This window comes from Fistularia commersonii, chromosome 25, assembly GCF_037954325.1.
Source record: "Fistularia commersonii isolate RoL2024-O1a breed Wild chromosome 25, RoL_Fcom_v1.0, whole genome shotgun sequence".
NCBI lineage: Eukaryota > Metazoa > Chordata > Actinopteri > Syngnathiformes > Fistulariidae > Fistularia > Fistularia commersonii.
In genome coordinates, this window is record NC_141308.1 from 2891385 (window position 1) to 2917166 (window position 25782).

Below are 25782 nucleotides of genomic sequence, written 5' to 3' on the forward strand. Positions count from 1 at the left end.
TAGCATATGAATACCAGTGTGGTGGCAGCCATAGTAACTTACCTTGGTTGTGTGTTAGGGTCAACACGTAGTTATCAACATTGGACAGAGGTGGATTCCATCTCAGCAGAGCTCCTTGTGGAGTGATATTGAGGGCTGTCAACTCTGCTGGCATGTCCATTGCTGAATTAAAAACATGAGTTGTCATTGCAACATACATCACCTTTCACAGGATATTATAGTTCACTGAAAGACATAAATCATCAAACTTTTGTCTAATGCAGCTGAATCCAAGATAAATAAACTAATAAGTAAAGTTTCTTAAAAAACAAATTTTCTATGTTCATACACTTTCATACTATTAATTTGGACAAACTCTCCTGAGCAGTGCTGCACTTACTTTCATATGCAAAGCATGGTACAACAGCAGAGATGTAAAATATCAGCTACGCCTAAAGAATTTTGAATAGAAACAATTAAAACAACCATGTGTTTGATAATGGTAGACACCGATGCGCAAAACAGCTTTGCATTTATACTGATTAATTATTCCTCCGTCTGACATTTTGATCACCTTCCCCTAAATTCTCACACATCAAAGAAAAAATATATAGTGCAATATGTAACTGAGTCTCAGATATCCTCCTGAGCCGACTGCTTCTCCACCCTCCTACTAATTCTATCCCCAGACTGCTGGACATGCCAAAATTGAGTTTGAATTTAATTATACCTTTAACCCCTCCGTTTCAACCCCAATTTCTCCTCTGCATGTTATTTTGCCACAGTAGATTGCATGGAAATAGAACACAAAATACCACAAGTACTCCAAAACCCTGATGAGGTGATTCATATTGCCCTACTTTCACCAGAATAAAAAAAAACTGTGACCCCTGACCCATGCTTGTTAACACACAATGCCCAATATGGCCCCCTCGTAACACTGGGATGGATCAACAAACCTGATTAGACCTAAGATACTAATATAAAAGCAAGATAAGTGTCAGATAGTGCCATAGCTGCTTGTCATATCACGCATATTGGCAGTGAGAATCATGCACGTGCTGTATGGGTAAATGATATAAAAAGGAAGTATTTACGGACCCCGGCTTTTATCTAGCAACTTAATCCTGATCCCCTTGCTGCACTTCAAATTTAGTTTTCCTTTTGATTTCATGAATATCTGAAAATGAATTAAACTCTTGCTTCTTGCTGGACGTTCTTGCTGTTAAGCTTTTCACAGCGTGTCCGTATCAGTCTGTTAAGCACCACACTGGCTATACATGTGTTTTACACACCCAATTCTAATTCAATTTGATTACAGAAGCAAATAATGACATTTTAATTTTCAGAGATTTAACCTTACATTAGCCAAACAATGCCAGAGTGTGGATTTGTGATATAACATTAAAGCTAAGGTTGAAATAGCCACAACTCTGTAGAGCATGCATTCAGTTTCAGGTAAATTCTTTGATATACATTTACAACCATAGCTGGAGTTTAAACTAGTTCATTCATTTATTCTTAATACTGTCTATGCGGCTTACAGCGTTGGAAAGGGTCTGGATTTAAATGGCTCTGGCTGCCAGTCAGTCACAGGGCCATAATTTGAGACACACAACCTTTCATTGTCATTCACAACTATGACCCATTCAGAGTCTTCCGTTAAATTGCTGCATATTTTTGGTCTTTTGGAGGAAGCTTGAAAACCCAGGGATATTAAAGCAAATACAAAAATGTTCTCATTGATAAATGTGGCAACCCATGAAGGGAGCAGCTGGAAGAAAAAGAAGAATTGTTATCATATGTAGTCATGGCAACTGGATTTAGTTTCACTCCTGAGGATGTTCTCATCCGACGAATACTCATTCGGTACGAACAGATAGGTGTTTACGATTTCTAACTACTGCGGTTGGGCATTGGTCTGAGACCCTGTATATATGACAACATTTCGATTCATTTTCTGTCTTGGTTTTATGGCAAATAGATTAGATTAGATTAGACTCAACTGTATTGTCATTACACATGTAAGTATACAGGGTAATGAAATGCAGTAAATAGCAATGTCTTGAAATGATATCTGTGCAAACACGGCTATAGGAAGCACCAGAGACGCTGCAGAAAACATGGCAAGTTGTTGGTGATGTGATTTTGTGATAAACTAAAACCTGTGCATGCATAAAACACTTCCTGTCTCGGTGTAATAAAAAATGTGCATACTACAGCAAGTGTAAGCATCAGCCATGAAGAGAAATTCCAGTATTTGTATGGACCGACTCGGAGGTGGAATTATTGCTTCGAGTGACCTGATTCTGCAAAAACACAAGACAAGATGTTATAATCCTTAGTTCCGGCACATACAAGAGTCATTAGTAAAAACAAACTTGCTTTGAATCACTTAAAACATAAAGGCAGTGAATTCTAAGAGAATGTCAACTGATAGTCATTCCAATTGAAATTCTTGAGGGTATTCTGGAGCCGCCATTGTTGTTATTGTATGTCCACCCACACATGGAAATTGAATACAATCTCAGTGCACGTGCCCGTTTTTAAGATGTTGTGTAATCTCTGTCCACACGGAGTTTTCAAATCTTTCTACTCTTGAGCTTACTTCCTTATTGTTACATTCTCACCCCTAAATGATATCATATAAACGGGGCCTTAGTTGTAAAGGTTGCAAGCAGTTAGCTTGTTTGGGTTGCTATGTTAATGTATGTGTCATCGTGTATGGCTCAATTGGGGAACAAAGTAAAGGAATATGTGAGGCAAAAGTTGAGCTGAGACCCCATCCACTGTTCAGTGAAAGTCTATCAAGTTTGTCAAAGATCGAATTTTTGACTCCTCTCAATCTCTCTTCCATTTGACCAGAATGCTTACATTGCTTTAAGCAATTACCTCTTTTTCCCTGAATTTAAACCAGTAGACATTCACACAAATCAACCAATGGGTTAATGTTGTGCCCCTCATAGAGAGTGTCCTGTTCTCTACCTCTTCCATGTTTAGGTTTGCAACTATAGGAGAAAGCGGTGAAGCAACAATGGTTATGCTGGAAATAGGCGGTTTGTGAACAGAGGTCCAGCAGGGCAAGTATGTGGTCCTTTTTTGTTTTAGTTGTTATATATTGTTTGTAGATCTTCCTGATACATACAGGTTTAAAATACAGGACATGCTCAGTTGTTACACTTTCACTAAAAATATAATCTGATGAAGGGCTCCAACTCTGATCCTATAATCTTTTCGGAACCTAAATGTGAATAACACCAGGGTCTCATCTAGTTTTGAATTAATTAGTTGTAAATATTGTTCTGATGATAACCTATGTCTGTTTTTTAAATACCGCACGATAATAAATTTAAAAGTAGGACAAACTATTTTCCTTTTATAGTGTTTATAAACTCTAGTTTTGACAAATTTAATAGAACATGTATTTGATAAAATAAAACACTTGTCCAAACTGGAAGTAAATATTAGACAAAGCAGCATTGCATTTTTGGAGGCAGCATCATAAACCCCCCTATTTTTAGCAGTCATTTTGCAGGTGCAAAAAAGTGCTTGCAATACCGCTGAGAAAACCCAAAGGAAAGGCCCATCTCCAGGTGCACCGTCCTAACTGGGGATTGTGTTTCCATGGACCCATCGGCAAAAGACAATAAGCAGTGAAGAGGTAGATAAAGGGGCACCTGTGTTGGCATGCCAACGGCGGGGTGAGGAGCAGGAGAGCGGGATAAGGAGGTAAGGTTGTAATGGCTAACAGCCAGCGGCAAATGAACAAGAACAACTTGCTCGGAGGCTCGCCGGGAGCAATAGTTTTGGAGTACAACAGGGCAGTGGGCATGGATTACAACTGGGATCAAACTCAGACACCAATCTACCATGAAAAGAGAAACAAATTGGATGGAAAAGCTTGCAGGTGGAGCAAAGATTTAGTTCGGTCATCTACAAAAGATTATACATTGATTAACATTCAGCTGTTGGAAGCTGTCTTGGGTTCATTCGCAGCAGTCATAACACTGACATTAAAACTAATACAACTCAAATTATAAGCAGCAATTATTTAAAATTATTATTATTTTAAAAAATATTATTTAAATAATTATTATTATTTATAAGATTATTATTACAATAAAATTATTTAGCAGCAATTATAAGCCGGTAAAAGCTGGCACTCAGTGAAAGCAAATTATAATGGTATAATTTCTTGCATTAGCACAGGAACAACTGAACAATATTTTTGCAATTGACAGGAATGTAATGGCTTTTGCTGTACATGCTTTACACATGCTGCATGGAGATAAATTTAGTGGCATAAAATAATTCAGCTGAAAACTTACTAATACAAACCATACAAATGGAAACCATACAAATGGAACCTACAGAGCTCTTACTGTTTCTTGAAATTTATACTTACTGAAATGAACATCTTCTTCCCCTTTACTATATTTACGTACTATATCTATATTTTTGTCTTCTATTCCTCTGGATTAATTATTTTTTGAAGCAATCATTTCACTTTCAGGCCTACTTTGCCCTCCCATAAACACTAATATGCTTTATTAAACCACTTATCGTGCGCTCAGGGTCGGCGAGGAGCTGGGGTCTAACCCCCTGTCATTGAGCGGAGTACAACCATGACGGACGCCAGTCAGTCACAAGGCCACATATAGAGCCATACAACCATTCACTCCCCCATTCACATATCTGGGCAGTTTCACATCCGAAATTGACTTACTACATATTTTTGGTTTGCGGGTGGAACTCAGAGCACCCAGAGGGAACCCTTTTAGAATCACACCAGGTACTTTCTTGCTGTAAGGGGGAGGAGCTAACCCATGCGCCACCATGACACCCTATATTATTCATATTTCTGTTCATTTATCCATCCATCCATCTTCTGACGCTTATCCTGCACTCAGGGTTGCGGGGGATGCTGGAGTCTATCGGGCGAGAGGTGGGGTACACCCTGGACTGGTCGCCACATACAAAGACAAACAACTACTCACTCATGCAGGGCAATTTTCCCAATATTTTTCCAATTAACCTGTTGCATGTTTTTGGACTGTGGGACGAAAATTGGAGAACTCGGAGGACACCCGCAGGAGAACATGCAAACTTCACACAGAAAGGCCACCTGGCCGCCCATTCTGTTCATTTAGACTTCGCAAAATAGTTTTGATTGTTGGCTTGTAAGTCGTTCAATATTTTGTAGTATTCCATTTAACTGACAGTGTTGGACTAACGGATCGCCATGAGATTGGGAGTGCATGGTTGGTCCTTGTTCTTGGCAATAAGTAAGGGTTTAAAAGCCAGAGCTTTTAGCCCCACTGGTTGCTGGGTCATTCGCCAATTTCCCTCAGCCTTCTCCATTCGCTCCTTTCTCCCGCCGGTGTAAACCCATGCATCACACCGAGCTGCCGCTCCCCCTGGCGGTGTAAACCTGTCCACTTTGTTTATTGTTTATGTTTATTGCACCTTAATCCTAGCCCTTTCCCCAATTGCCCCTCGGGGACAAATAAAGTTTTTTCTGATTATGACTCTGATTCTAGCTGTCCACTCATAACCAGTCTTCCGGTTCCTGCCTAGCGTTCATCTACCTGTATTTAACTAGCATTCCTCTGCTTTTTCATTCATTCTTGCTATAATTGATTGCAAAAGTACGGTTACTGATTTTACTCTATGACTAGTATTTTACATACTTTGTTTGGCAGTTCTGCATTGTCAAACCAGAATTGTATACAGTTTTGTTTAAATTGAATAGATATATAATCTCATTTAAAAGGTCTGATAAAAATGACTTTGCAGTCATTAATCTACTGTTTCAGCCTCTTGAAACCTCAGGAGCCCTGCTCATACACAGGTATTGCAGTGCAGTGAGCCTGATAAAGAATTGTGGGTGCGGAGCAAAGCAGAAATGGTGTAGTGTAAGCAAGAAGAGTAGAAAATGTGAGCGGGGAGAGAGAAAGAGCGTCTGTGTACTCACAGAAACCTGCAGACTCCTTGTGAATCAGGTTTCATAGACCTCACCATACACATACACACATCTGGGCAATATATAGAACACAGGACTTCTATTTCTTGCCTAAATGTGTGTGTGTATGTGCATTTTTGGTGTGCGTTATCCTTTATTTTTTAGTTTTGTTTTATATCATATCCTGCTAAGAAAAGTGGGAAAAGTACAAGTGAACCTGTTAGTTTCCACTCGTAGAGGATTGACACATTTAGAGGAAGGGCAACAGAGGAGGTTTGAGAAACAGATAAAATGACAAATAAACTTGAGTCGATGAGTCATTGTGAGGAGGAAGAAGACATTATGAGCAGCTATGGAATAAAATGACAAGTATAGTGATTCCTTTTTTGGGACAATTTATAATTCTCTAACATAATTTTTTTGGCCAATCATCCAAAAAACATACTTCAGTTCTTTGACAGAGAATCACACCATACTGGATTACACAAGATTTCAGCACCTGTGAATTAATATTAGGAAAACACAAATAATCAGATCAGGTACAGGTGCTGTAACGAATTTTTCATTAATTTTAGGCCGCAATCAGGATTCCCTTTATCCACTCACAGTTTATCAAGCAAGATTTTAATTTATAAGACAAACAGAAGGGGATCCAACCAACCAACCTGCTATTAATCAAGCAACCAACCAGCTGTTGGTTGCAACCACACTTACCTCATCAAAACTGGTATGTTACAACTTTCCTGTAATTATCTCTGTGTGGCTGGCCAGCCTGATCAACGATCTATCTATCTATCTATCTATCTATCTATCTATCTATCTATCTATCTATCTATCTATCTATCTATCTATCTATCTATCTATCTATCTATCTATCTATCTATCTATCTATCTATCTATCTATCTATCTATCTATCTATCTATCTATTTCTCTCTTTCTCTCGTCATGTGTATATGTGTGTGTGCATGTGTGTGTGTGCATGTGTGTGTGTGTTTGTGTATAGTTATAGGCCCTTTCCACTATTTATGAGAAAACCCCGTTTCTCATAAGACTACCACATAGAGGAATTTTCTGAAGACTCCTACCTGTGAAGACGGAAGTTCTGACCACTTTGCTCTCTTGACTCCCTTTGACGGCATTAATACTGATCTCATATTCAGTTGCAGGAAACAGACTAGACAATGTGTAGTTGTTGACATCATTGTCTATTACAACGCTGTCCACTCGACCTGCAGGACAGAAAAATTCCGTCCATCACTTTGACATCATTCTACTCTTCTTTACTTATGGAAAGTATTCATTACAGTATGAAAAAAGAAATCACTGCATTTCTGCCATACATTAAAAATCAATAAGAAATGCGTGATGATTTTTGTTCATATCTTATTTTGGCAACTGAACTTGAGTCACGTCTCATCCAGTGGCTTTTTCAGTTCTTCAATTCAGAACTTAGGAAGCCTCTTGGATGAGAGGCGAAACAGCTTCAAGGAAAGAAATAATGTCCACCAGACAGGATAAGATTTCACAAGGGTTTAACCATGACCTGGATGACTAAGAACCCCCAAAGACATATTTTTCTGTTCATAAAAAGAGATTTTTTACCAAAATCCAGAGAGATCTGAACCAACTTTAATAAAAATGAAAAAATAACAACTTTGAGTCAGCATATGCTAACAAGTACTATCACTCCTCTGGAAAAAGAGACAATACGTACCCCTCGCTGACTGGTAGGACAATTTATAATATTCAAATGGAGCCAGCGGTTTGATCCATGAAATAGTCACAGTGTCCTCAGTCATAGCGGAGACCGTCATCTGTTTGGGTGGGTCCATTCCTAAATGTAGGAAGTTGGAAGGGAGGTGTTAGGACAGGTCAGAAACAACCAAAAATTAAATAATGTTGTGGAGAGATTTAAATACACAGTTTCCTACTATTTATCTTGAATTGCAATTTTGCTCCAATTTGCCCCTAACCGCTAGCCCCTAACCGCTCCCCGGCTCTGCTAAGTGGCTGCCAAATGCTCATGGTTCATCCATGATGGGTTAAATGGAGAGAAATGATTTCCTGCAAGGGATTGCTAAAATATGTTTAAAAAATACTCTTGAAAGTGCGGGATGTTTTGAAACAAATTCCTCAATTTTAATGCCCCTCTCATTGCGCTTTCATAAACAGACCTGCCCTTGGCTTGAACAAAAGATATCCCAGGATGAATCTAGGTGCATCCTGTTTGAATGAGCAGCGTTGAGACAAAACAGGCCTCACTCAGGAGACTTCTTTTCCTGTTGATAATTTGTTTTGTATATCTCTGGAGACTACTGCAGAAAAGGTAACAGTAAAAACAATGTGCGCAAGCAATTAAATCAATGGCAAGTCCTAAGTAATTAGAGAAAGACCCCAAAAAGACACAGGGGAGTAAAAAATAGAGGTAGAGACATATGGGAAGAGATGAAGGAGTTGGTTCTGTCACTTGTTATGGAAACCAGCCCTGATAGGCAGCAAAACCAACTACCCACCTGTTTTTATAGAACAAGCTTAAGGTACAATATGTTATTCCCTGCTTTGAGTCCATTTATATTCCCCGTCTGTGAATATATATACCAGCATTAAAAAAAAAGCTGTGATACTTCATGCATGGATATCTTTCTAATTACATTTGCTTTAATAAAGACAGAACGTTTAAATAATGTCTAAAATCTTTTCAGTAATTCATGACGCTTTCTCATGTACACAGCAGCAAAATGCATCAGAATACAGAATAGTTTGTCAAACCGGAGTCAGAGATAACTGTGGGCACTGACTGCACACCCGGGAAGACCAAAATCAATTTGCATCGTTTAAGATTATAAATTAATAAGTGAAAATATGACAATGACCATGTCTATATTTTTCGCTCTTCTATGAACCCAACACCTTTTACTGATGTTTAAACTAATTTAGATGTAAGCCTTTTTCAAATGCATCAAATGTTACAATAACAGGCTGACTAATTATATACTCAAAGTGGCATCTCTTTTAAGCCTTGCAATTCAAACATTTGAAATGACAAACACATAATCTGTGTAAAGAAAAGTGTAATATGTACTCTGTGTCCGTATGCAAACCCTAATTCAGTTTTGCCCTGAACATCTGGGGCCTGATTTATATGCCGTCTGTAAGCACAGAAGTGTACAGAAAGAATGCGTAGGAACATTTTGACAAAAAGTACAGGAATTATCAACCTGTATTTGTGCATAGGAAAATAAATAAACTTAATGTATCATGCGTAATTGGATTTATCGACACAGATTATTACATGTTTTAGTTACAAGGGAAAAATACAGATTTTTGTACTTATGTTAATTCTAAATTTCTGTCATACAAAATAATTTAGGACCTTTCCTAAGCAGTTGATAAATGAGGCCATCCTGCTCACCACTTTAATGAGTGTATTCCAAGAGAATGTAAACAACATCTCCTCTATTAATGGTTTTCCCCTCTTGGTCTTTGTCTTTTTCTTAGACAAACTGAATGAATGACTCATTCATTTACGCTCTATGATGTGAAAAGAAAACTTTGAATTTAATAATAACGCTTGAATTCTTTTATTGAAGAATGCAGGTACTTTGCTATAGATAAGTTACAGCAAAACACTCTTTTTTTTTTTTTGGAAACATAAATTGTTTTGTGTTTCATTAACTAAAAGCCTATCTCAATATGTCTACAAGAATATCATTGGTTGTTATGGTTGCCGATAAGTGCTAAATATGTGCTCCGTTGCCAAATTAGCATAACTGCCTGTTTCTCCTGTTTGGCTAAAATTTTGAGGCGGTTCTACGGTTCTGGTAGTTTGCATTTTTTTAACAATTGTGTATTTTACACCAAAACACTTTTACACAAGGGTATAGCTGGTATCAAGCTCAAAGCCCAAACTGATGTAAAAATATTATTTCAAGGATACAAAAATCTACCTCATCAGAGAAGATCTTTCGTTCATGTGCATGTTCTACCCTGTTGATAAGGCTATATTTCTCTTCCATGCAAACTGAAATGAAACCACAAACATCATACTAAGAAAGATGATAAAAATAATCCTTGCCTACTTGGGGGGGGGCAGACAGTAAATCTCTGGTGTGAACATCTTATAGGTCTTCTTCTCCTTTCGGCTTTTCCCTTTGGGAGTTGTCATAGCGAATCAACTTTCTCCACCTAACCCTATTCTCTGTATCCTCCTCTCTCACACCAACTACCTTTATAGAACATCTTAAAACTATATATCAATCTATATATTAATTTTGTAATAAGTCCAAAAATGTTTTATTTACCCTGAATATTCTGAAGATGGATGTTTATATTGGATATCTGTAATAAGCATAATAGTAAGTTCTTTAATGTTCCTTCTGCTCTTTGCATGATTTCCCAATATTGATTAAACACAGTACTTTGGGTATGATATGTTTGTGGCTGTATAAACAAGAATATGTAGATATGGAGATATTCAAAATTATTTAGCTTTGCTAATCATTTTCCCATCCATCCATTTCTTCGGCTGCTTGTCTGGGGTCAGAACATGAGGACAGACTTCCCTTTCCCTAAGTCGCTTGATCCAGCTCTTCCAGGGGATCCTGAGGTGTTCCCAGGCCAGCCTAGAGACATAGTCCCTCCAGCGTGTCCAGCGGGTCTTTCCTGGAGTCTTCTCCCATTTGGACATGCCCAACATCACCTCACCAGGGAGGCGTCCAGGAACCCATCCTGACCAGATTCCCGAGCCACCTCATCTTTCTCCTCTCGACACGGAGGATTATCAACTACCCTGAGCCCCTCCAGATGGCCAACCTCCTCACCCAAGAGCCCGGACACCCTGTGGAGAAAACTCCATTCGAGATACTTGGATCTGTGACCTTGTTTTTTCAGTCACAATCCACACCTCATGAGGGAAGGATCGTAGATCGACCAGTTAATTGAGATTGTTGCCTGATACCGCACCGATCCGTCTGTCGATCTCCCGCTCCATCCTTCCCTAACTCGTGAGCATGACTCTGAGATACTTGATCTTCTCCACTAGAGGCAGACCGAGACTAGGCACGCCACCTTTTTCTGGCTGAGAACCATAGTCTCTTTTCGGCCACTTCAAATTCGGCAGTGAACCGCTCCAAGCAAGGGGTGGATATTGCAATCAACAGAACCACATCATCTGCAAAAAGCAGAGACCCAATTCTGAGGCATCAGGATCCGAGTCTGCATCCAGGACAAAAACACACGGCTCCTCCTTTATCCGAGGTTAAACGACCCGGAAAACCCTCCTCTCCAGTAACCCTGAGTGATCCCCCTGCAGCGGGAGCACACCCTCGGATCCCCCTTTTTAACCCCTGTTTGCCAACCCAGATGCGTGGCCCCCCTCCACATAATGTTGCAGAGGCGTGTCAGCCAGGACAAACCCTACAACATCCAGAGCCTCAAGGAATTCTGGGCGGATCTCATCTGCCCCTGAAGCCCTGTCACTTTTTGAGCTTTTTGACTACCTCGACAACTTCACCACTAGGTGGTGATCAGATTACAACAGGTTTACCCGAGTGCACAGGACATGCGGCCTTAAGTCAGATGACATGACCACAAAGTCAGTCAATCAACAGTTTTGTGCCTGAACATGGTGTTTGTAATGGAGAGTCCATGATGAGCACAGAAGTCCAGTAACAAAACACCACCCTGGTTCAGATCGGGGGGGGGGGGGGGGGGGGGGGGGGGGGCGTTCCTCCAAATCACGCCTTTCCAGGTCCCACTGTCACTGCCCACATGAGCGTTGAAGTAATATGAAAAAGCACTAACCAGAGTCGAAACCTGTCGCCTAACCTGAAGCCTGAGGGAGACTACCCATTTTTCCACTGGCTTGAGCCTCAGTATACAGGCGCCCAGTCGGGTTTGGGGGCTAATTAGTTTACCCACACCTGCCGAATGCATCAAAGTGGGAGAAACTCCAGAGAAGAAGAGTACGACTGCCCTCAACAGGCCTGGTTCCAGAGCCTGACCTGTTCGTCGAGGTCAGACAGGTTCTGCAGCCATGGAACGGACCGCCAAGGTCGCTACCTGGCTCACAAAGCACCCGACCCCTTGGCCCTTGGTGAGCCCAAGGGAAGGGGGACCCACATTGACCTTTTGGGCTGAGCCCAGCCGGGACAAGGTTATCTATTTTTATCTATTTTTTGGTGGATTTTAATGGAATATAGCCTGAGAAGTAAAATGTGGGGTAGTCAACCATGTAATCACAATAACATTGTGAACAAAAAACAGATCACCTCTCTTCAATATTGCAGGTGTCCTTCTTGTTTAAGTAAAAATAAAATCCCTCCCACCACTTCCTTTGTGCTTTTGGTAGTGGACTATAACTAAATACACAATAAATATTACTACTACTAATACTACTAATAATTATTAATATTTATTATAATAATAATTATAATAGATATTATTATTATTATAATTCCTACTACTGTGGTAGCGGTGTAATATAATGGTTTACATTACAGAGTATATCAAGGTTTATATTAATCTTTCTGAGCTAGGATGAGCGCAGTTATGCATGTGTTTTTTCATTGTGAGTCTTGGCAGTATTCCCGGATTGACCCACAATTGAGATCGTTCAAATTTTGATTGAATTCATTTTTCCTTTGTAAGTTGTCAGTCTCTAACCCCAGAGACTGTCAGTCTCTAACCCTAACCCTAACCCTTATTTAATGAATATTAATTCTTTATATATATTTATCTGTATATATAGTGCCTTCCTATATGATACTAAATAAAATTTTTTGTTGTCGCTTTTATTTAAAACTATATATTATGGTGGATTAAAGTGTCAGGGGTACTATGCGATAGAAGACTATCAGCCAAAATGAAAGGAAAGGCGCACAAGACAGTGGTGAGACAGTGATGCTGTATGGACTAGAAACAGTGACAATGATGAAAAGACAGGAGACAGAGCTGGAGGAGATGAAGAGATGAAGAGATGAAGAGATGACGATGTTGAGGTTCTCTTTGAGAGTGACGAGAATGGATAGGATCAGGAATGAGTCCATCAGAGGGACAGCACATGTGAGATGTTTTGGAGAGATGGTCAGAGAAGCCAGACTGAGATGGTTGGGTCATGGACAGAGGACGGATAGTGAATATATTGGTGGACGGATGCTGGAATTGGAGCTGCCAGGCAGGAGGTCTCGAGGAAGACCAAAGAGAAGATTTATGGAGGTAGTGAGAGAGGATATGAAGGTAGCTGGTGCGAGAGAGGAGAGAAAATACAGAGAATAGCATTTCTTGTATGACATTAAAAAGAAGATATGAGTCTTAGACACGAGATGAAAGCCCTTCAAAGGCACTGGGATTGGTAATGAAAAGGTTTAATAGGTAGTTTTCTTTGCAACACATTCAGAAATGCTATTGCGGAGAATAGATATGTAACCAAGTTAAATATTGTATCACTTTTCCATAAAGTAAGAAAAAAAGCATCGACTTTGACTATTGATAACTCATTGACATCCAATGTACATGAACAGAATAGAAATCCATTCTCCCTGGCGACACATAGAGGAATGTATGAGACAAGGTTAAAGATGAATAATGATTTAAGTATCTTACAATGCTATATTTTTTGTATTTTCAGATGCAAATGATGACTATCTTCCATCAAATCAGGCAGCTCACCTGTAGTAAGAGATGCTGTAATAGGCTCAGAGGTGACATCACCCTGTATTGTCATTAGACTGACGGTGTAGTGAGTGGCCGGTAGCAGGCCCTGGACCAGCGATCTTGTTTTGGAGCCGTCTAGCGTCACTTTAGAGGTGTCAGTCCCATCAGCTGAGCTGTAGCTCAGGATGAAGAGATCGGCAGGCGGTGCTGGGGCGCTCCACGCCACTGAAACCGAGTCTGAGGTCACCTCTGACAAGTAGAGGTGACTTACGGGCCGGATCCCTGGAGAGGCAGGGGGTCATTGGCCAGCGGAGGTGTCAAGGACAGTTAAAAAGTCAACAAAAAGACAGAAAAAGTGAAGAAAAGCTGCAGTCATTGTAGACATCACAGAAAAGCAATTCAGTGATGGATGAAAGCGAACTTAGATGTTACTGTACATTTATTTTCAAACACAATCCAGAATTAAGCTTCTGAAATCTTAATGTGGCAAGAAAGAATAAGTCAGACCTCAATCATGCAAAAGTTCCAATTTAGTTGGTCATGAATAGAAAAACTAAATGGATGTGATGGAATAGCTCAGGAAAAAAATGATTATTACCAGGTGGAAGATGTCACGATGTATGACCTGGATGCAATGCAAACCACCAAAAATGAAATGAAGATATTTACTTAAAAAGAGTCGGTGACGTATACTGTATTTGCTGTGCAGAATAAAAGAGATAAAAAGATGAACACTGTTGTGTTCTGATGACAAAGGTGATCATGTGCCCCCCCTCATGTGCAGGTTAGCCCTCCTTGTGTCTGCATGGCTTTCCTCCAAGTTCTCCATTTTCCTCCCATAACCAAAAAACGTGCAGGTGGTTAATTCATACATTGGAAAAATTGTCCAGATGTGTAAATGGGGGAGTCAATGGTTTTTCGTCTCTATAAGTGACCCTGCGGTCGACTGGCGACTGGTCCGGGGTGTCGCCCAATGACAGCTGGAATAGGCTCCAGCATCCCTGCGACCCTGAGTGCAGGATAAGCAGTATATAGTGGATGGATTTCATTATTCATCACAATGTTTTCCTAGTGGTCGCTGAGAGACGAAGGTTGCCAACATGGCCAAGAAAAGAGATGATTAGAACTTGACAGGTAATTGTGTATTTTTCCTTTAGTTTTCCCTCCCTGACACCCCCAGTCTTTCATCTGTCATCTCTATCAGCTCCATATGGTTATAGTGTTAAGACTAGGAAAAGCATGGATGACACAAGAAACAGAAAGAAATGATGATGTTGATGATGTCCATGTTGTTGACAAATGCCACAGCAGCCTTGTTTAAGAAGACAGAGATGATGACGATAAAGGTAATGAATAAAATCTAAAAGCTCTCAAGTGGATGTCCATCATTTTAACGCAGAGGTTTGTGCATTTGAGACTCACATCAAGATGTTTGTGAAAATAGCAGGGACTCAATGGCAGTGAAGATTGACAGGCAATCACAAATAGATTAAAAGTTGTGACAGTGATGCGGAGAAACATTGTGCTGTCAGAAACTGTGACTGTGAGATTGTGGTGTTGAGAAGGATGAAACAGAAATACAAATGCATTCAGATGAAATTTCAAGTTGTGATTAGAAAAGATTTGTGACAAACTGAATAGCTGATGTGTTCTTCAGTTCCTCCAATTTCTTTCATTGAGTCACCTTACCTGCCGCCACACCTTAGTTCACTGTATTCTCTACATTCACTTAGTGCCATTTGGGTGCTTAAAGGTTTCTGGAGGCTTTTCATGTCCTCATAAGAACCAATTGTTATTGAATCTTATTTTAGTGCTAAATGCTAACAAGTCAGAGTAATGTGTTGTTTTACGACAATCTCACTGAAATTGAGTTTTGAAGCTACTCATTGAAAAGATATTCAAGGAAGAATATACATATATATATGTGTGTGTGTGTGTGTGTGTGTGTGTGTGTGTGCATGCATATTTCTTTATTTATGTTATCATGAGGCAACTGTGCTATGATCTGACCCTATATAAATAAAAAACATTAACCTGAAATATGAGCATGCTGCATAAATATGGGCACGCTGTATAATACTTGTGTCTTTCAATTTACATTACATAATTACTATTCCCTATCAGAGGGAATAGTAATATAAAACTTAAAAATTTGGTCTACCTGTGAAGGCATCTATGGTAGCCGTGTTGCTCTGCTGTCGTCCTCTCTTTGCTGCGGCCGTAATAGTGTACTCAGTCCCGGGCTCAAGGTCTGTCAGAGTTGTAGTGGTTACGTCTTTAGGTACAGTCAGCTAGAACAAGAGGAAAACAGTCAGCAAAGATCAAATAAAGTAATGAGAACTACATAGGGTGATGTAAAATACAAGAAATTCAGGCATACTATTTCTTCAGACTAAGTGTTATCTGGTTAATTTTCATGTGTTTCCTTCTATACCTCTGTCGCTACGCCAGAAGAAGATGTATAGGTAATCTTGTAGAAGTCAATAGGGCCCTGGACCAGACCCCATACCAGGGTGATAGTGTTATCAGTAGAAGCTGTCACAGTCAGGTCCATGGGCACGTCCAGACCTAATGAAGGGGAGAAATGATTTAAAGCAGCCTTTTTTTAATGGCTGGTGACTTATATGCTTACACTCTTCCACAAGCAAATAAACGGAGCTTCAAAATTTTAATGAACCTATGAAAAATTCAATAGAAAAGCAAAACTTTTTATATCAGGGCAATGTAAGAATTAGTATTCCTATTAGTAGGACAAATACCACTCAAGCGGTTTAAGCAATCAGGCCATTCAAAAACCTCCAAACCACAACTAGTTTGAAATGTTAAGACGATGGGAAGAAGAATATTAAGAATGTCAATAGACATCAATGCGGCCATCCCTGATAATCATCTTTAGTTTGCATAGTGGACCAATATATTACCAGACAGCGGAGCTATGACAGCTGTCCAAACAGCCATGGAGCTGTTTCATTCATTTCAGTGGCATTTCTTGTAACACCATGATTTGTTTTCCTTCCCTGTAATATCAGGATCGGAGTCCTCACCTACACCTCAGCCATATTCTTCTACTGCCTCTTCTCACACCATTTCTCTCCTCTACACACACCTTTGATACTATTGTCACACTTGGCAACAATACCACAGTAAGAGCCTACAGGGAGGCACAGTGTGATATATGGAGAAGCCATTAACCCACAATTACAGAGATCTTAACATTTCAAACTTGAAATGTTAAGATGTTAATGTAATTAATAATGCTGATGATTAATAAATGTTAATGAATTAATAATTCACTTTGGGAGAAGAAGACTCATTCGATAGTCTACCTTCAAAGAGGGAGGGGTTTTCCTCATTAACAGACTTTCCGGGGGAAAAAGCAACCTTTTGCAGTGCACATATTGTTTTGGTTTATTTTATTGATAAGCTTTATCGGGCAGTGCCCTTGTTAGCACAAATGGACTTTCTTTCAAGTTCACATCAGGTCTTGGGGAGCAAAATTGGCACAACCCTCAGTCCAGTTCGATTCAAGATAAGGCTTGCCGAGGATGTGCGCTTTGGGATGCTTCTCTGCTGTTTTATGTTCACTCAGCTGTTACTGCCACTATTTTCACTTCCCAGAAATGACCACTGAAATCAATCTTGCCCAAAGGCCAAAAGAACAGCAGAGAATTTAATATGCCTCCTCTTTGTGCACCTAGTCTTTCATGATTCTCATGGCAGGGTCTTCTTCTTTGTAACAATAAAACACCTAACACCTTTCTAGCTATAAAAACACCTAAATCCTTTAAATAACTCAACGCTGGTCTGCATTTACATAAACACTCATCTTAAATAACGTAAACAACATCTCTAATCAAGCCTAGGTATCTAGTCCCATGAGCCTCGCCTTTTGCCTTGGGGAGGGAGAGTAATACAACTATCAAGATGTTTGGTTCAAAAGCTTCTATTGCAAGCTGACGCCACTTCATCCTTTAGCTCAAGCTTTTGTTCCTTTACTACCAGAGAAAAAAAAAACATTGCGTATCCCAGGAACTAGTTCACCAGTCAAGGTGTTGCTCAGGTATCCACATCTATACACCGGATGAAATGGTTTGCAATAGACCCAAACGTCCTTTCTGACTGGTGTTGAACATTCGGGGAGGCAGCTTAAAGTAAATTGTTGCTCCTGGATAAGGGTCAGATGCCTGCCTCTCTAGATATCATTTATGGTACTTCTTAAATGATTTAAATTATTTTTATTGCAGACCCCCACCTCTGAGGACTTTCCTTCAAGACAGATGCCTCGACCGTCGTAGCAAGGACGAACAAACTTTTCTACCAAAATAAGGTGACAATTCAAGGTGGAGTCCTCAGGAGTACAAAGGCTAAATTTCAGGTTGTATTTCAGTCATCTGAAACATTCATGAAACATGACTATCTAAACTTGCTAATCCCTCAAATTGAATTTGTTTGAGGTTCAAAGCCAAATATATTAATATGATACACAATTGCTCTGATAAAGTAGAACATCAGACTCACTTTTAATAAGGTTAAAAACAACCTGCTAATTATTCATTGCTTGACAAATTGCGTAAAATGCAGATGTGGAAGTCATGGCGGTAAATAACACCAAAGTTATTATCAAGTACACTGGACCTAAAATTCATTTCCATCTTAAACATAACATTTATGTAGTGACATTATCTGTGACAACTTTTCACCTTGCTGGAGTAGTCCCAAAACAGATGTTAATTAATTAAAATCAAAAAGGGTGGTGGCTTCAGCGCTGTCAAAAAAGCCCATCTGGTCCTGACATGCAACAATATTAAAGGGAATCCTTTTTTTAATGGAATATCTAGAAGATTATAGATCATTGCTTGACATTGTTATGATATAACTTTGGTTTATTTTATTCATGCTTTGCTGTTTATTGTATAATAATTTATTTCATTATTTATTGTGAAATTATTTAATTCAGCTGAACATTTATGGCCAAACTCATCAAGCGTAAAGAACATTTCTCCATATATGGTGGACATTTCCCTGTACTTACCAGTATAAAACAAATTCTTTATGTGACCTTAAGTAGCCACTTTAGTTATGGCGCTGAGACAGCATTGCTGAATGAAATGAATGATTCCACAGTCTCTATCTAATCTTTTGTTTTAGTTATGATCCATGTCCTTTTTTATTAATTCAAAAAAGAACTTGGGAGTATATTCAATGTATTATTCTCATCTTATTAACTGCAGTATTTCCTTTTTTCTGAAATTTTGATCGGGATTCATAAACATACAGTCAAACATTTACATAATTCCCTCAAATTCCAGCTACTGGTGAACACTCCTACCTCAAGCTATTTGAATATAACTCAAGGCTGTGATAATTGTGATGTGACAAATGTAGTGCATTTTCAGAGTTCAATGAAAGTGCACAAAATAGAAGGATAGCAAAATATTTTTTCATCAGGCCGATCGAGGCATAATTTAGCAAAATACCCAGCCATTCAGGAGGTTAAATGGGGTCTTTTTTTCCTTTCAGAGAAACAACTCAAAACTCAATAAAAATTCAAATAGCTGATCAAGTGCTGTGGTAGAGGGCCATTAGTAAAATTGTACGCATTATCACTGATTTTAAATGCATTAATGGGATCTTTGTCCAAAGGGTAGTTGTAATAAATAGACACACTTTGTCCTTGAAAAACTGCTTACCTTGACTTCAGGTTTTAATAGTTGGAACAGGTGCATTGAGCCACAGCAGAAACTTTAAATAATACAACATATAGGTGACTCTTACGGTGCTGAGAAATAGCTGACAAAAAGACTACTCACTAACTCACATTGTGCAGTAAAGCAGCAGTCCCCAACCTTTTTTTGTACCAGGGACCAGCTTTATACATGAAAATGTTTCCATGGACCAGTTAGAGGCACGACCGTTCAAATAATAAAATCTTTTGTCAGTTGGCAGTATTTTATCTGAATACAACGGTTACACTTTATATCCAGGCAATTACAATATTAAGTGCGGCAGTAAGGCGAAGGCGGAAACAGTCATTTTTCAAAATAAGATCCGGAAGGTCTAATGAAAAAAACTATCATTTGTATCAAGAAAGATTTTCTTTGCGGACCTGTACCAAATGATCCGCGGAGCAGGGGCTGGGGACAACTGCAGCAAAGGGCAAGAAGTAGCATACTTGCCTGTTCTGGCATTCATCGTTGCTGGCATACTCTGGTTGCTGCCTCCCATAGCAGAGATGCCAATTCCATACTCAGTGCCTGGTAGCAGTTCTTGACACAACAATTGGAGAGAGAAATGGTAAAATGAATCCCATAAATGTCTAACAAAGAGAAGTTCTTGTATCCCCCTCCAAAAAAAAATGCTTAAATGCATAGATATTATATTTGCAAAAGAAAATTTGAATATGCATCTCTGATACATTGATACATTTTGGACTCATTTGCATGTAGAATTCCATATCTGACAAAATTCAAATTTGATGAAGAATTAACAAATCTGAAATGAATCTACAAAATCTACATATATTTCTCAAACTACTAAAATGGAGATGAAAACCGAATCAATTATTATGACTAAGTTCCATTGTGTAATGTCTATGATTAAAGTATCTAATCATGATTTTTTTGTAGCCGGAGAAGATAGACAGAAAATGAGTGCATAGAAGTCAGAAGGAGGCAGCATTGACTTCTGGCTGGATGCAAAAAAACACAAGGACCTTTTACTTCTTGTCTTTTTCTAGCTATGCCCTTTCTGGCATTATGGCCTTTCTGATGAGAAAAAAAAAAAGAAATCCCAGTTGTCCTTTGGACAGCCTTTCAATATGCCTGCAGGACAAAAACCTTTTCTGCAGATACTATCAGTAGTCTGTCAGCCACTCCGGAGAAAATCCCAGCCAGCAAGTCAAAGCACCGACATTCACTAACAACTAACATCTACATTGGAAAAACACATTGCCCAAAACAAATATATATATAAACACACAACAGTTGGGAGACAGTAAAAGAATGAATATCCACAATGAACCCCAAACCCTCATTCTCCACCTTTACCGGTAAGCGTGGTCTTCGTAGTGGTCCCCTCATTTTGTGGCACGATAACTTTTTCATACTGGTCTCCTGCTAAAGTGCTGTACACGACCTGGTAGGCCTCCACCTTAATACAAACACATTTATACAATAAAAAAATAGAATACAGTATAGAATACAATAGAAATACAGGAAGTAAAAATCTAATTATAGAATGATTAATGCTACAAAAAGTTGAACATAGTCATTTACAATGCGGTGGTTTAGTTCCATAGACTACTTGGTTTCTTATGACCAACCCTCTATACATTTCTATCAATTTTGAGTGTCTCTGTGATGCTAGTGAACCTTCACACAATCATGTTCCTCAAATCAAACTGTGACAAAGAAGTTTTCTTAGTTGTGAAAATTGGATAGGGATGTTATTATAATTAGAAGAAAGAAGGAATTTGGGGTATTTTATGAACATTACCTAGCATCCAAGTAAATGGAAACACCTACATGTGAAAAATACAACTAAAAGAACAGAAATGTGGAATGGCAGGCCAATCTTCAGGGAATGAGAAAAGTTGCATCTGTTCGATGAAAAAAGTTATTAAAGTTATTATCATTAAAGGTATGACTATATTATGACACCAAAGAAAACCACTTAAAACATAAAATCAATGATGAATGTAAAACAAGTTGCATTGATGGTCAACCTATATGTCCATTTGTATAAAACTCTATAGTTAACTGTCAAGAGTCAAGGACCGGTGTATGTTAGAATTAATCCCTTCATATTAATTCATTAAGTTAAAGTAAAGCTGTCATTGAATGGAATGTAAATGCTTAAGGTAGGAACGCTTGTTTTGCCTCATCTTACTGAAAGTAATAAAAGAGAACACATTGAGAGTGATACTCCCTGGCTGCATACCCGCATTATTGTTTGTCCAAAAAGAGACCATTAAGGAACTCCAAATTCTTTTTAGCACAGGGCCAATTACCTCAGCCTCACTGTTATCCCATTCAAGCTCGAGGGTTGTGGAGGTCTTGGACAAGAGCCGCAAGTTCTTGGGGGCATCAATCTCTGAGAAGAATGATAAAGCTGACAATGTTGGGGACACTGAGACCGGTTCTCAGGGAAAGTGCATTGGCAAACACAAGCAGCTTTATCCTTATCAGACAAAGAAGCTAGTCCTATTTATTTACAATGTATGTACAATGCTAGGAAATATGACATATTATGATGTTCTTCTTTTCCTTCCGGCTTAATCCCTTAAGGGGTCACCACATCAAATCAACTCCTCCATCCTACCCTATTCTCTGTATCCTCTTCTCTCACATCACCTAACTGCATGTCCTCTTTCACTTCATCCATAAATATACTCTTTGGTCTTCCTAGAGACCTCCTGCCTGGCAGCTCCAATCCCAGCATCCTTCTACCATTATATTCAATATATTCTACCGATATATTATCCTTCCTCCGTACATGACCGAAGCATGTCACTCTGGCTTCTTTGGCCTTACCACCAAAACATCTAACATGTGCTGCCCCTCTGATAGATTCATTTCTGATCCTATCCATCCTTGTCATTCCCAAATCCCTAGACATCTTCATCTCTGTTACCTCCAGCTCTGCTTCCTGTCTTTTTTTCAGTGCCGCTGAAGAAACCTATACAACATTGCTTGTCTCATAACTATCTTGAAGAACACCTTTCCTTTCATTCAGGCTGATATTCTTCTATCTATTTGCAATAATGTATAGGATGAATAAATATCAAATGGTTGCACAAAGTTTCTGCAGGTCTAACTTTATTAAAGCTAAAATGATCTTGAACAGATGCTGCCTGCCATATTCAATATAATGCAACTAGGCAATGTGGTTACATTAAGCTGAATGCCATCAACTCTCACTTTATTCTCAGAGCTGGGCATACACCACAATTACCACATCTGCTTGCTGTCAGCCCTCACCAGTAGAAAAATCAATGGAAATAGATCCACTCTCATTTCCTTTCCTCATGCCACTCACAGACACTTCGTAACGAGAGCCAGGACGCAGAACCTGTGGAAGAGAATTGAAAAGGGCAATTTTTTTTGTCGGTGTCATCTCTTTTTTGTTTGTTTTTGCAAAGACAATAAGAGCAGGCTGATTTTACAAGCATTAAAAATGAAATGTTCAGGCACATATGTGCACACATGTATTAAAAATACACATGCATGCTAGGATACAAAGACAAACGCATGCATCCCAACTCTTGATGCAGCTTGAATTGCCTGCAGGTAAGCGGAGAATCCCCATGCTTTGACAGTATAATCAGATCAGTGACTGCAGCGCATGATAAATTGTATATCCTCCACACTTACCTGCAAAGAGTACTGGCTTAGTGTGGGCTGGAGACGGAAAGTTGTTCGTGGCCCTTCTCCTCCCACAAGGCCGTAACGTAGCACAATCTGATCAATCTTGGCTTTTGGTGGCGTCCACTCAACAAATGCTACTGTGTCTGACACATCTCGCACGATCAGCTGGGTGGGGCCATCAATCACTGCAATTTCATAGCTCACTGTTTACAGTCGTATTCAATATATTAATTTAATTTCATTTAATTCAATAACATTTCCAAGCAATATTATTTTCTTGATGAATCATTTTAGCTAAAGAATGTATTGAATGAAGGATTACAGTGTTCGTCTGCAGTGTTCACGATGCAACCCCAGATTTTCTGTTGATCTTCAATCTCCCATTCACACATCTGGACGATGATAGAATGATCTTATCTTATCTTATCTTATCTTATCTTATCTTATTTTATCTTATCTTATCTTATCTTATCTTATCTTATCTTATCTTATCTTATCTTATCTTATCTTATCTTATCTTATCTTATCTTATCTTATAATAATGCAGTTTCATCATCTACTGCTTATCCTGTTGTGTAGTTGCCCGCCAATTGCAGGGCCACAATGTTATTATTATTATTATTATTATTATTATTATTATTATGGTTAGTGTCATTATTGTTAGTTTTATTATTAGTACGATTATTATTAGTTTTACTTGTAGTATTAGTATTAGTATTAGTATTGGTATTAGTATTAGTATTAGTATTAGTATTAGTATTAGTATTAGTATTAGTATTAGTATTATCAGTACTGATGGTAGTAGCTGTAGAATTTTTATCTTAAAATTATAACAATATGATAATATGAGTTTGCCAGAAACAGTATGTGGTTCTTTGTGAATACTCAGAGAAGACTTTAAATAAAATGATGAAAGTTCCAAACAAATACAACCTGTTGCTCAAGCTTTCGCTGTGGGAGATATGAATTTGTTATCAGAAAAATGTTTGTTTACTTGCAGCCAAGCAGCAACTTATCAGACTTGTCACATGGTGAGACAATAAGCTTTATCTTTCCAAGGTGTAAAACATAAGCCATGATTAAAGTTTCTCATCCTGATTGCTGGAAAACAAAACATTTATTAGGTGTGAAGAGCTGAGAGCACGTCAGGCGTGATGAGGAAAACTACTTTCTGAATATCTGACAAAGAGGGAATCACTGTGAATTCATACATACAGAATATAAATACAAAAAAAAAAAAGTAAATAATGTATTCAGAATTATCATTATATTGTCATTGCTGTGACTTGGGGGCTGGAGGGGTGATGTTTACAATCTGATTGCTGGCTAGTTTTTCCAGATTTATTGTTGCATTTGGAAATTGTGACAAAGATTACAAAACAATTACTCTCTATTGCAGGTCCAAGAGGAGTGACTGACACTAAGAAACACAAACTCTCCTCTGAAGTCTTTATTTAAGCATTTGAGATCTAAATAAGTCCCAAACTCATTCCTGACTCATTGCAGATATTTGATGTTTTTAAGAATTGGCCCCCCAGGTCTTGTCCTAGAAAAGGGCCTGAAGGCGACAGTTGACTAGAAGCATTTCCCACATCAGCTGTCCTCGCACTCTGATATTCCTTATCATCACCCTTGACCAAAAGAAGAAAACATCTTTCTTATAAATCATTAAATCAACTTCAAATTTGTATACTCTTCTTACTTTATCCAGCAAGGTACCCTGTAGTGGGCTGATATGAAATATGAATGAGAGACTGAAATGAATTATTAATTGATATTTAATAGCAAGCCACGGGATGAATGACCACTTGGCAGGAAATTGATGAGGTTTTGACTGCAGACATTAAACTCTGAAATGTTATGACCATGTTTCAAACTGGATCTATTACAGCTGTTAAAGTTGTATCAACTGGGAGGGGAACATGGGCATTCCTTACCAATGTGATAAAAAGACCAATAAATTAGGTTGGGTAAATAAAATAATTGAGATTTCAGATCAATCATATTATAGACAGTATCTACTGTATATTTGCCCCACATTTACTTACATGTTGTAACAGTCGCTGTGACCGGTTGGCTTCGTCCCTGATCTCGGAGCGCCACTAGGTTGACCGTATACTCCTCTCCTGGTCTTAGACCAGTTTGCACAAATGAAGTGATGGTGCTCGGCAGTTGTGCAGTCATTCCTCCATCGTTGTCCTGAGGATAAAAAAAATAGACATTGATTTTGATAGACTTTTAGCTTGTGATTTCATATTCTGGATAAATAACCAGCTGTTTAATCTATGCTCCTTTACCTATGAACAAAAATGAAGGGGGAATGTTGCTTGAATTAAAGAAACGATCAATGCTACATTGATTTTACAAACAGAGCACTCTTTATGTTTCCACTTGTTTGCTTTTCTCCCCTCCTTTTCCTATAATATTGGTGACACACTTTCTGCTTACACAGATATTACACCTAATGCAGTTCGAACATCGCCGAAAGTGGTGCCATGGTGAAAGCAACAGCTTGCTTCTTTGCTGATGAAAAGACTGTGATTAGAGATATAATCCATTTAATCACCTTCACCAAATTACTCACAAATGCTGCTACACACAGTGATGATATGCTCATAAAAGTTGTGTTCATTATGAGAAAAAAACATCGTAATATAACACTAAAATTGCTTAGAGCGATTCACCATTATAGTATATCTCACTTCCAAATTGCGCGCCAACTATCAGTCATAATTGCCTAATGCGTTTATTCTTTTTCCAGTCTAGGTGATTTTCCCTGTAATTGAATTGCATGAAAAGGTGATATAAAGAAACATGTGTTG

At 38.7% G+C, this 25782-nt stretch overlaps 1 protein-coding gene across 5 annotated transcripts in view; it reads right to left on the reverse strand.

Moving 5' to 3' along the window:
- The window catches only part of tnr (tenascin R (restrictin, janusin)), a 156221-nt gene that overhangs the window by 27346 nt on the left and 103093 nt on the right, over positions 1–25782 (reverse strand). For 2 of the 5 annotated variants that reach the window (XM_086172865.1, XM_086172867.1), the window contains exons 11-22: positions 25009–25159; positions 22967–23145; positions 22574–22664; positions 21604–21686; positions 20642–20744; positions 19772–19861; positions 16030–16163; positions 15757–15886; positions 13611–13877; positions 7657–7776; positions 7028–7171; positions 43–162 (exon numbers count right to left, since the gene is read on the reverse strand). In XM_086172865.1, the coding sequence (XP_086028991.1) occupies positions 43–162; positions 7028–7171; positions 7657–7776; positions 13611–13877; positions 15757–15886; positions 16030–16163; positions 19772–19861; positions 20642–20744; positions 21604–21686; positions 22574–22664; positions 22967–23145; positions 25009–25159 (1612 nt within the window). Of the gene's footprint in view, positions 1–42; positions 163–7027; positions 7172–7656; positions 7777–13610; positions 13878–15756; positions 15887–16029; positions 16164–19771; positions 19862–20641; positions 20745–21603; positions 21705–22573; positions 22665–22966; positions 23146–25008; positions 25160–25782 lie in introns of all 5 variants that reach the window. The other 3 variants (XM_086172864.1, XM_086172866.1, XM_086172868.1) reach the window with 2 other exon arrangements.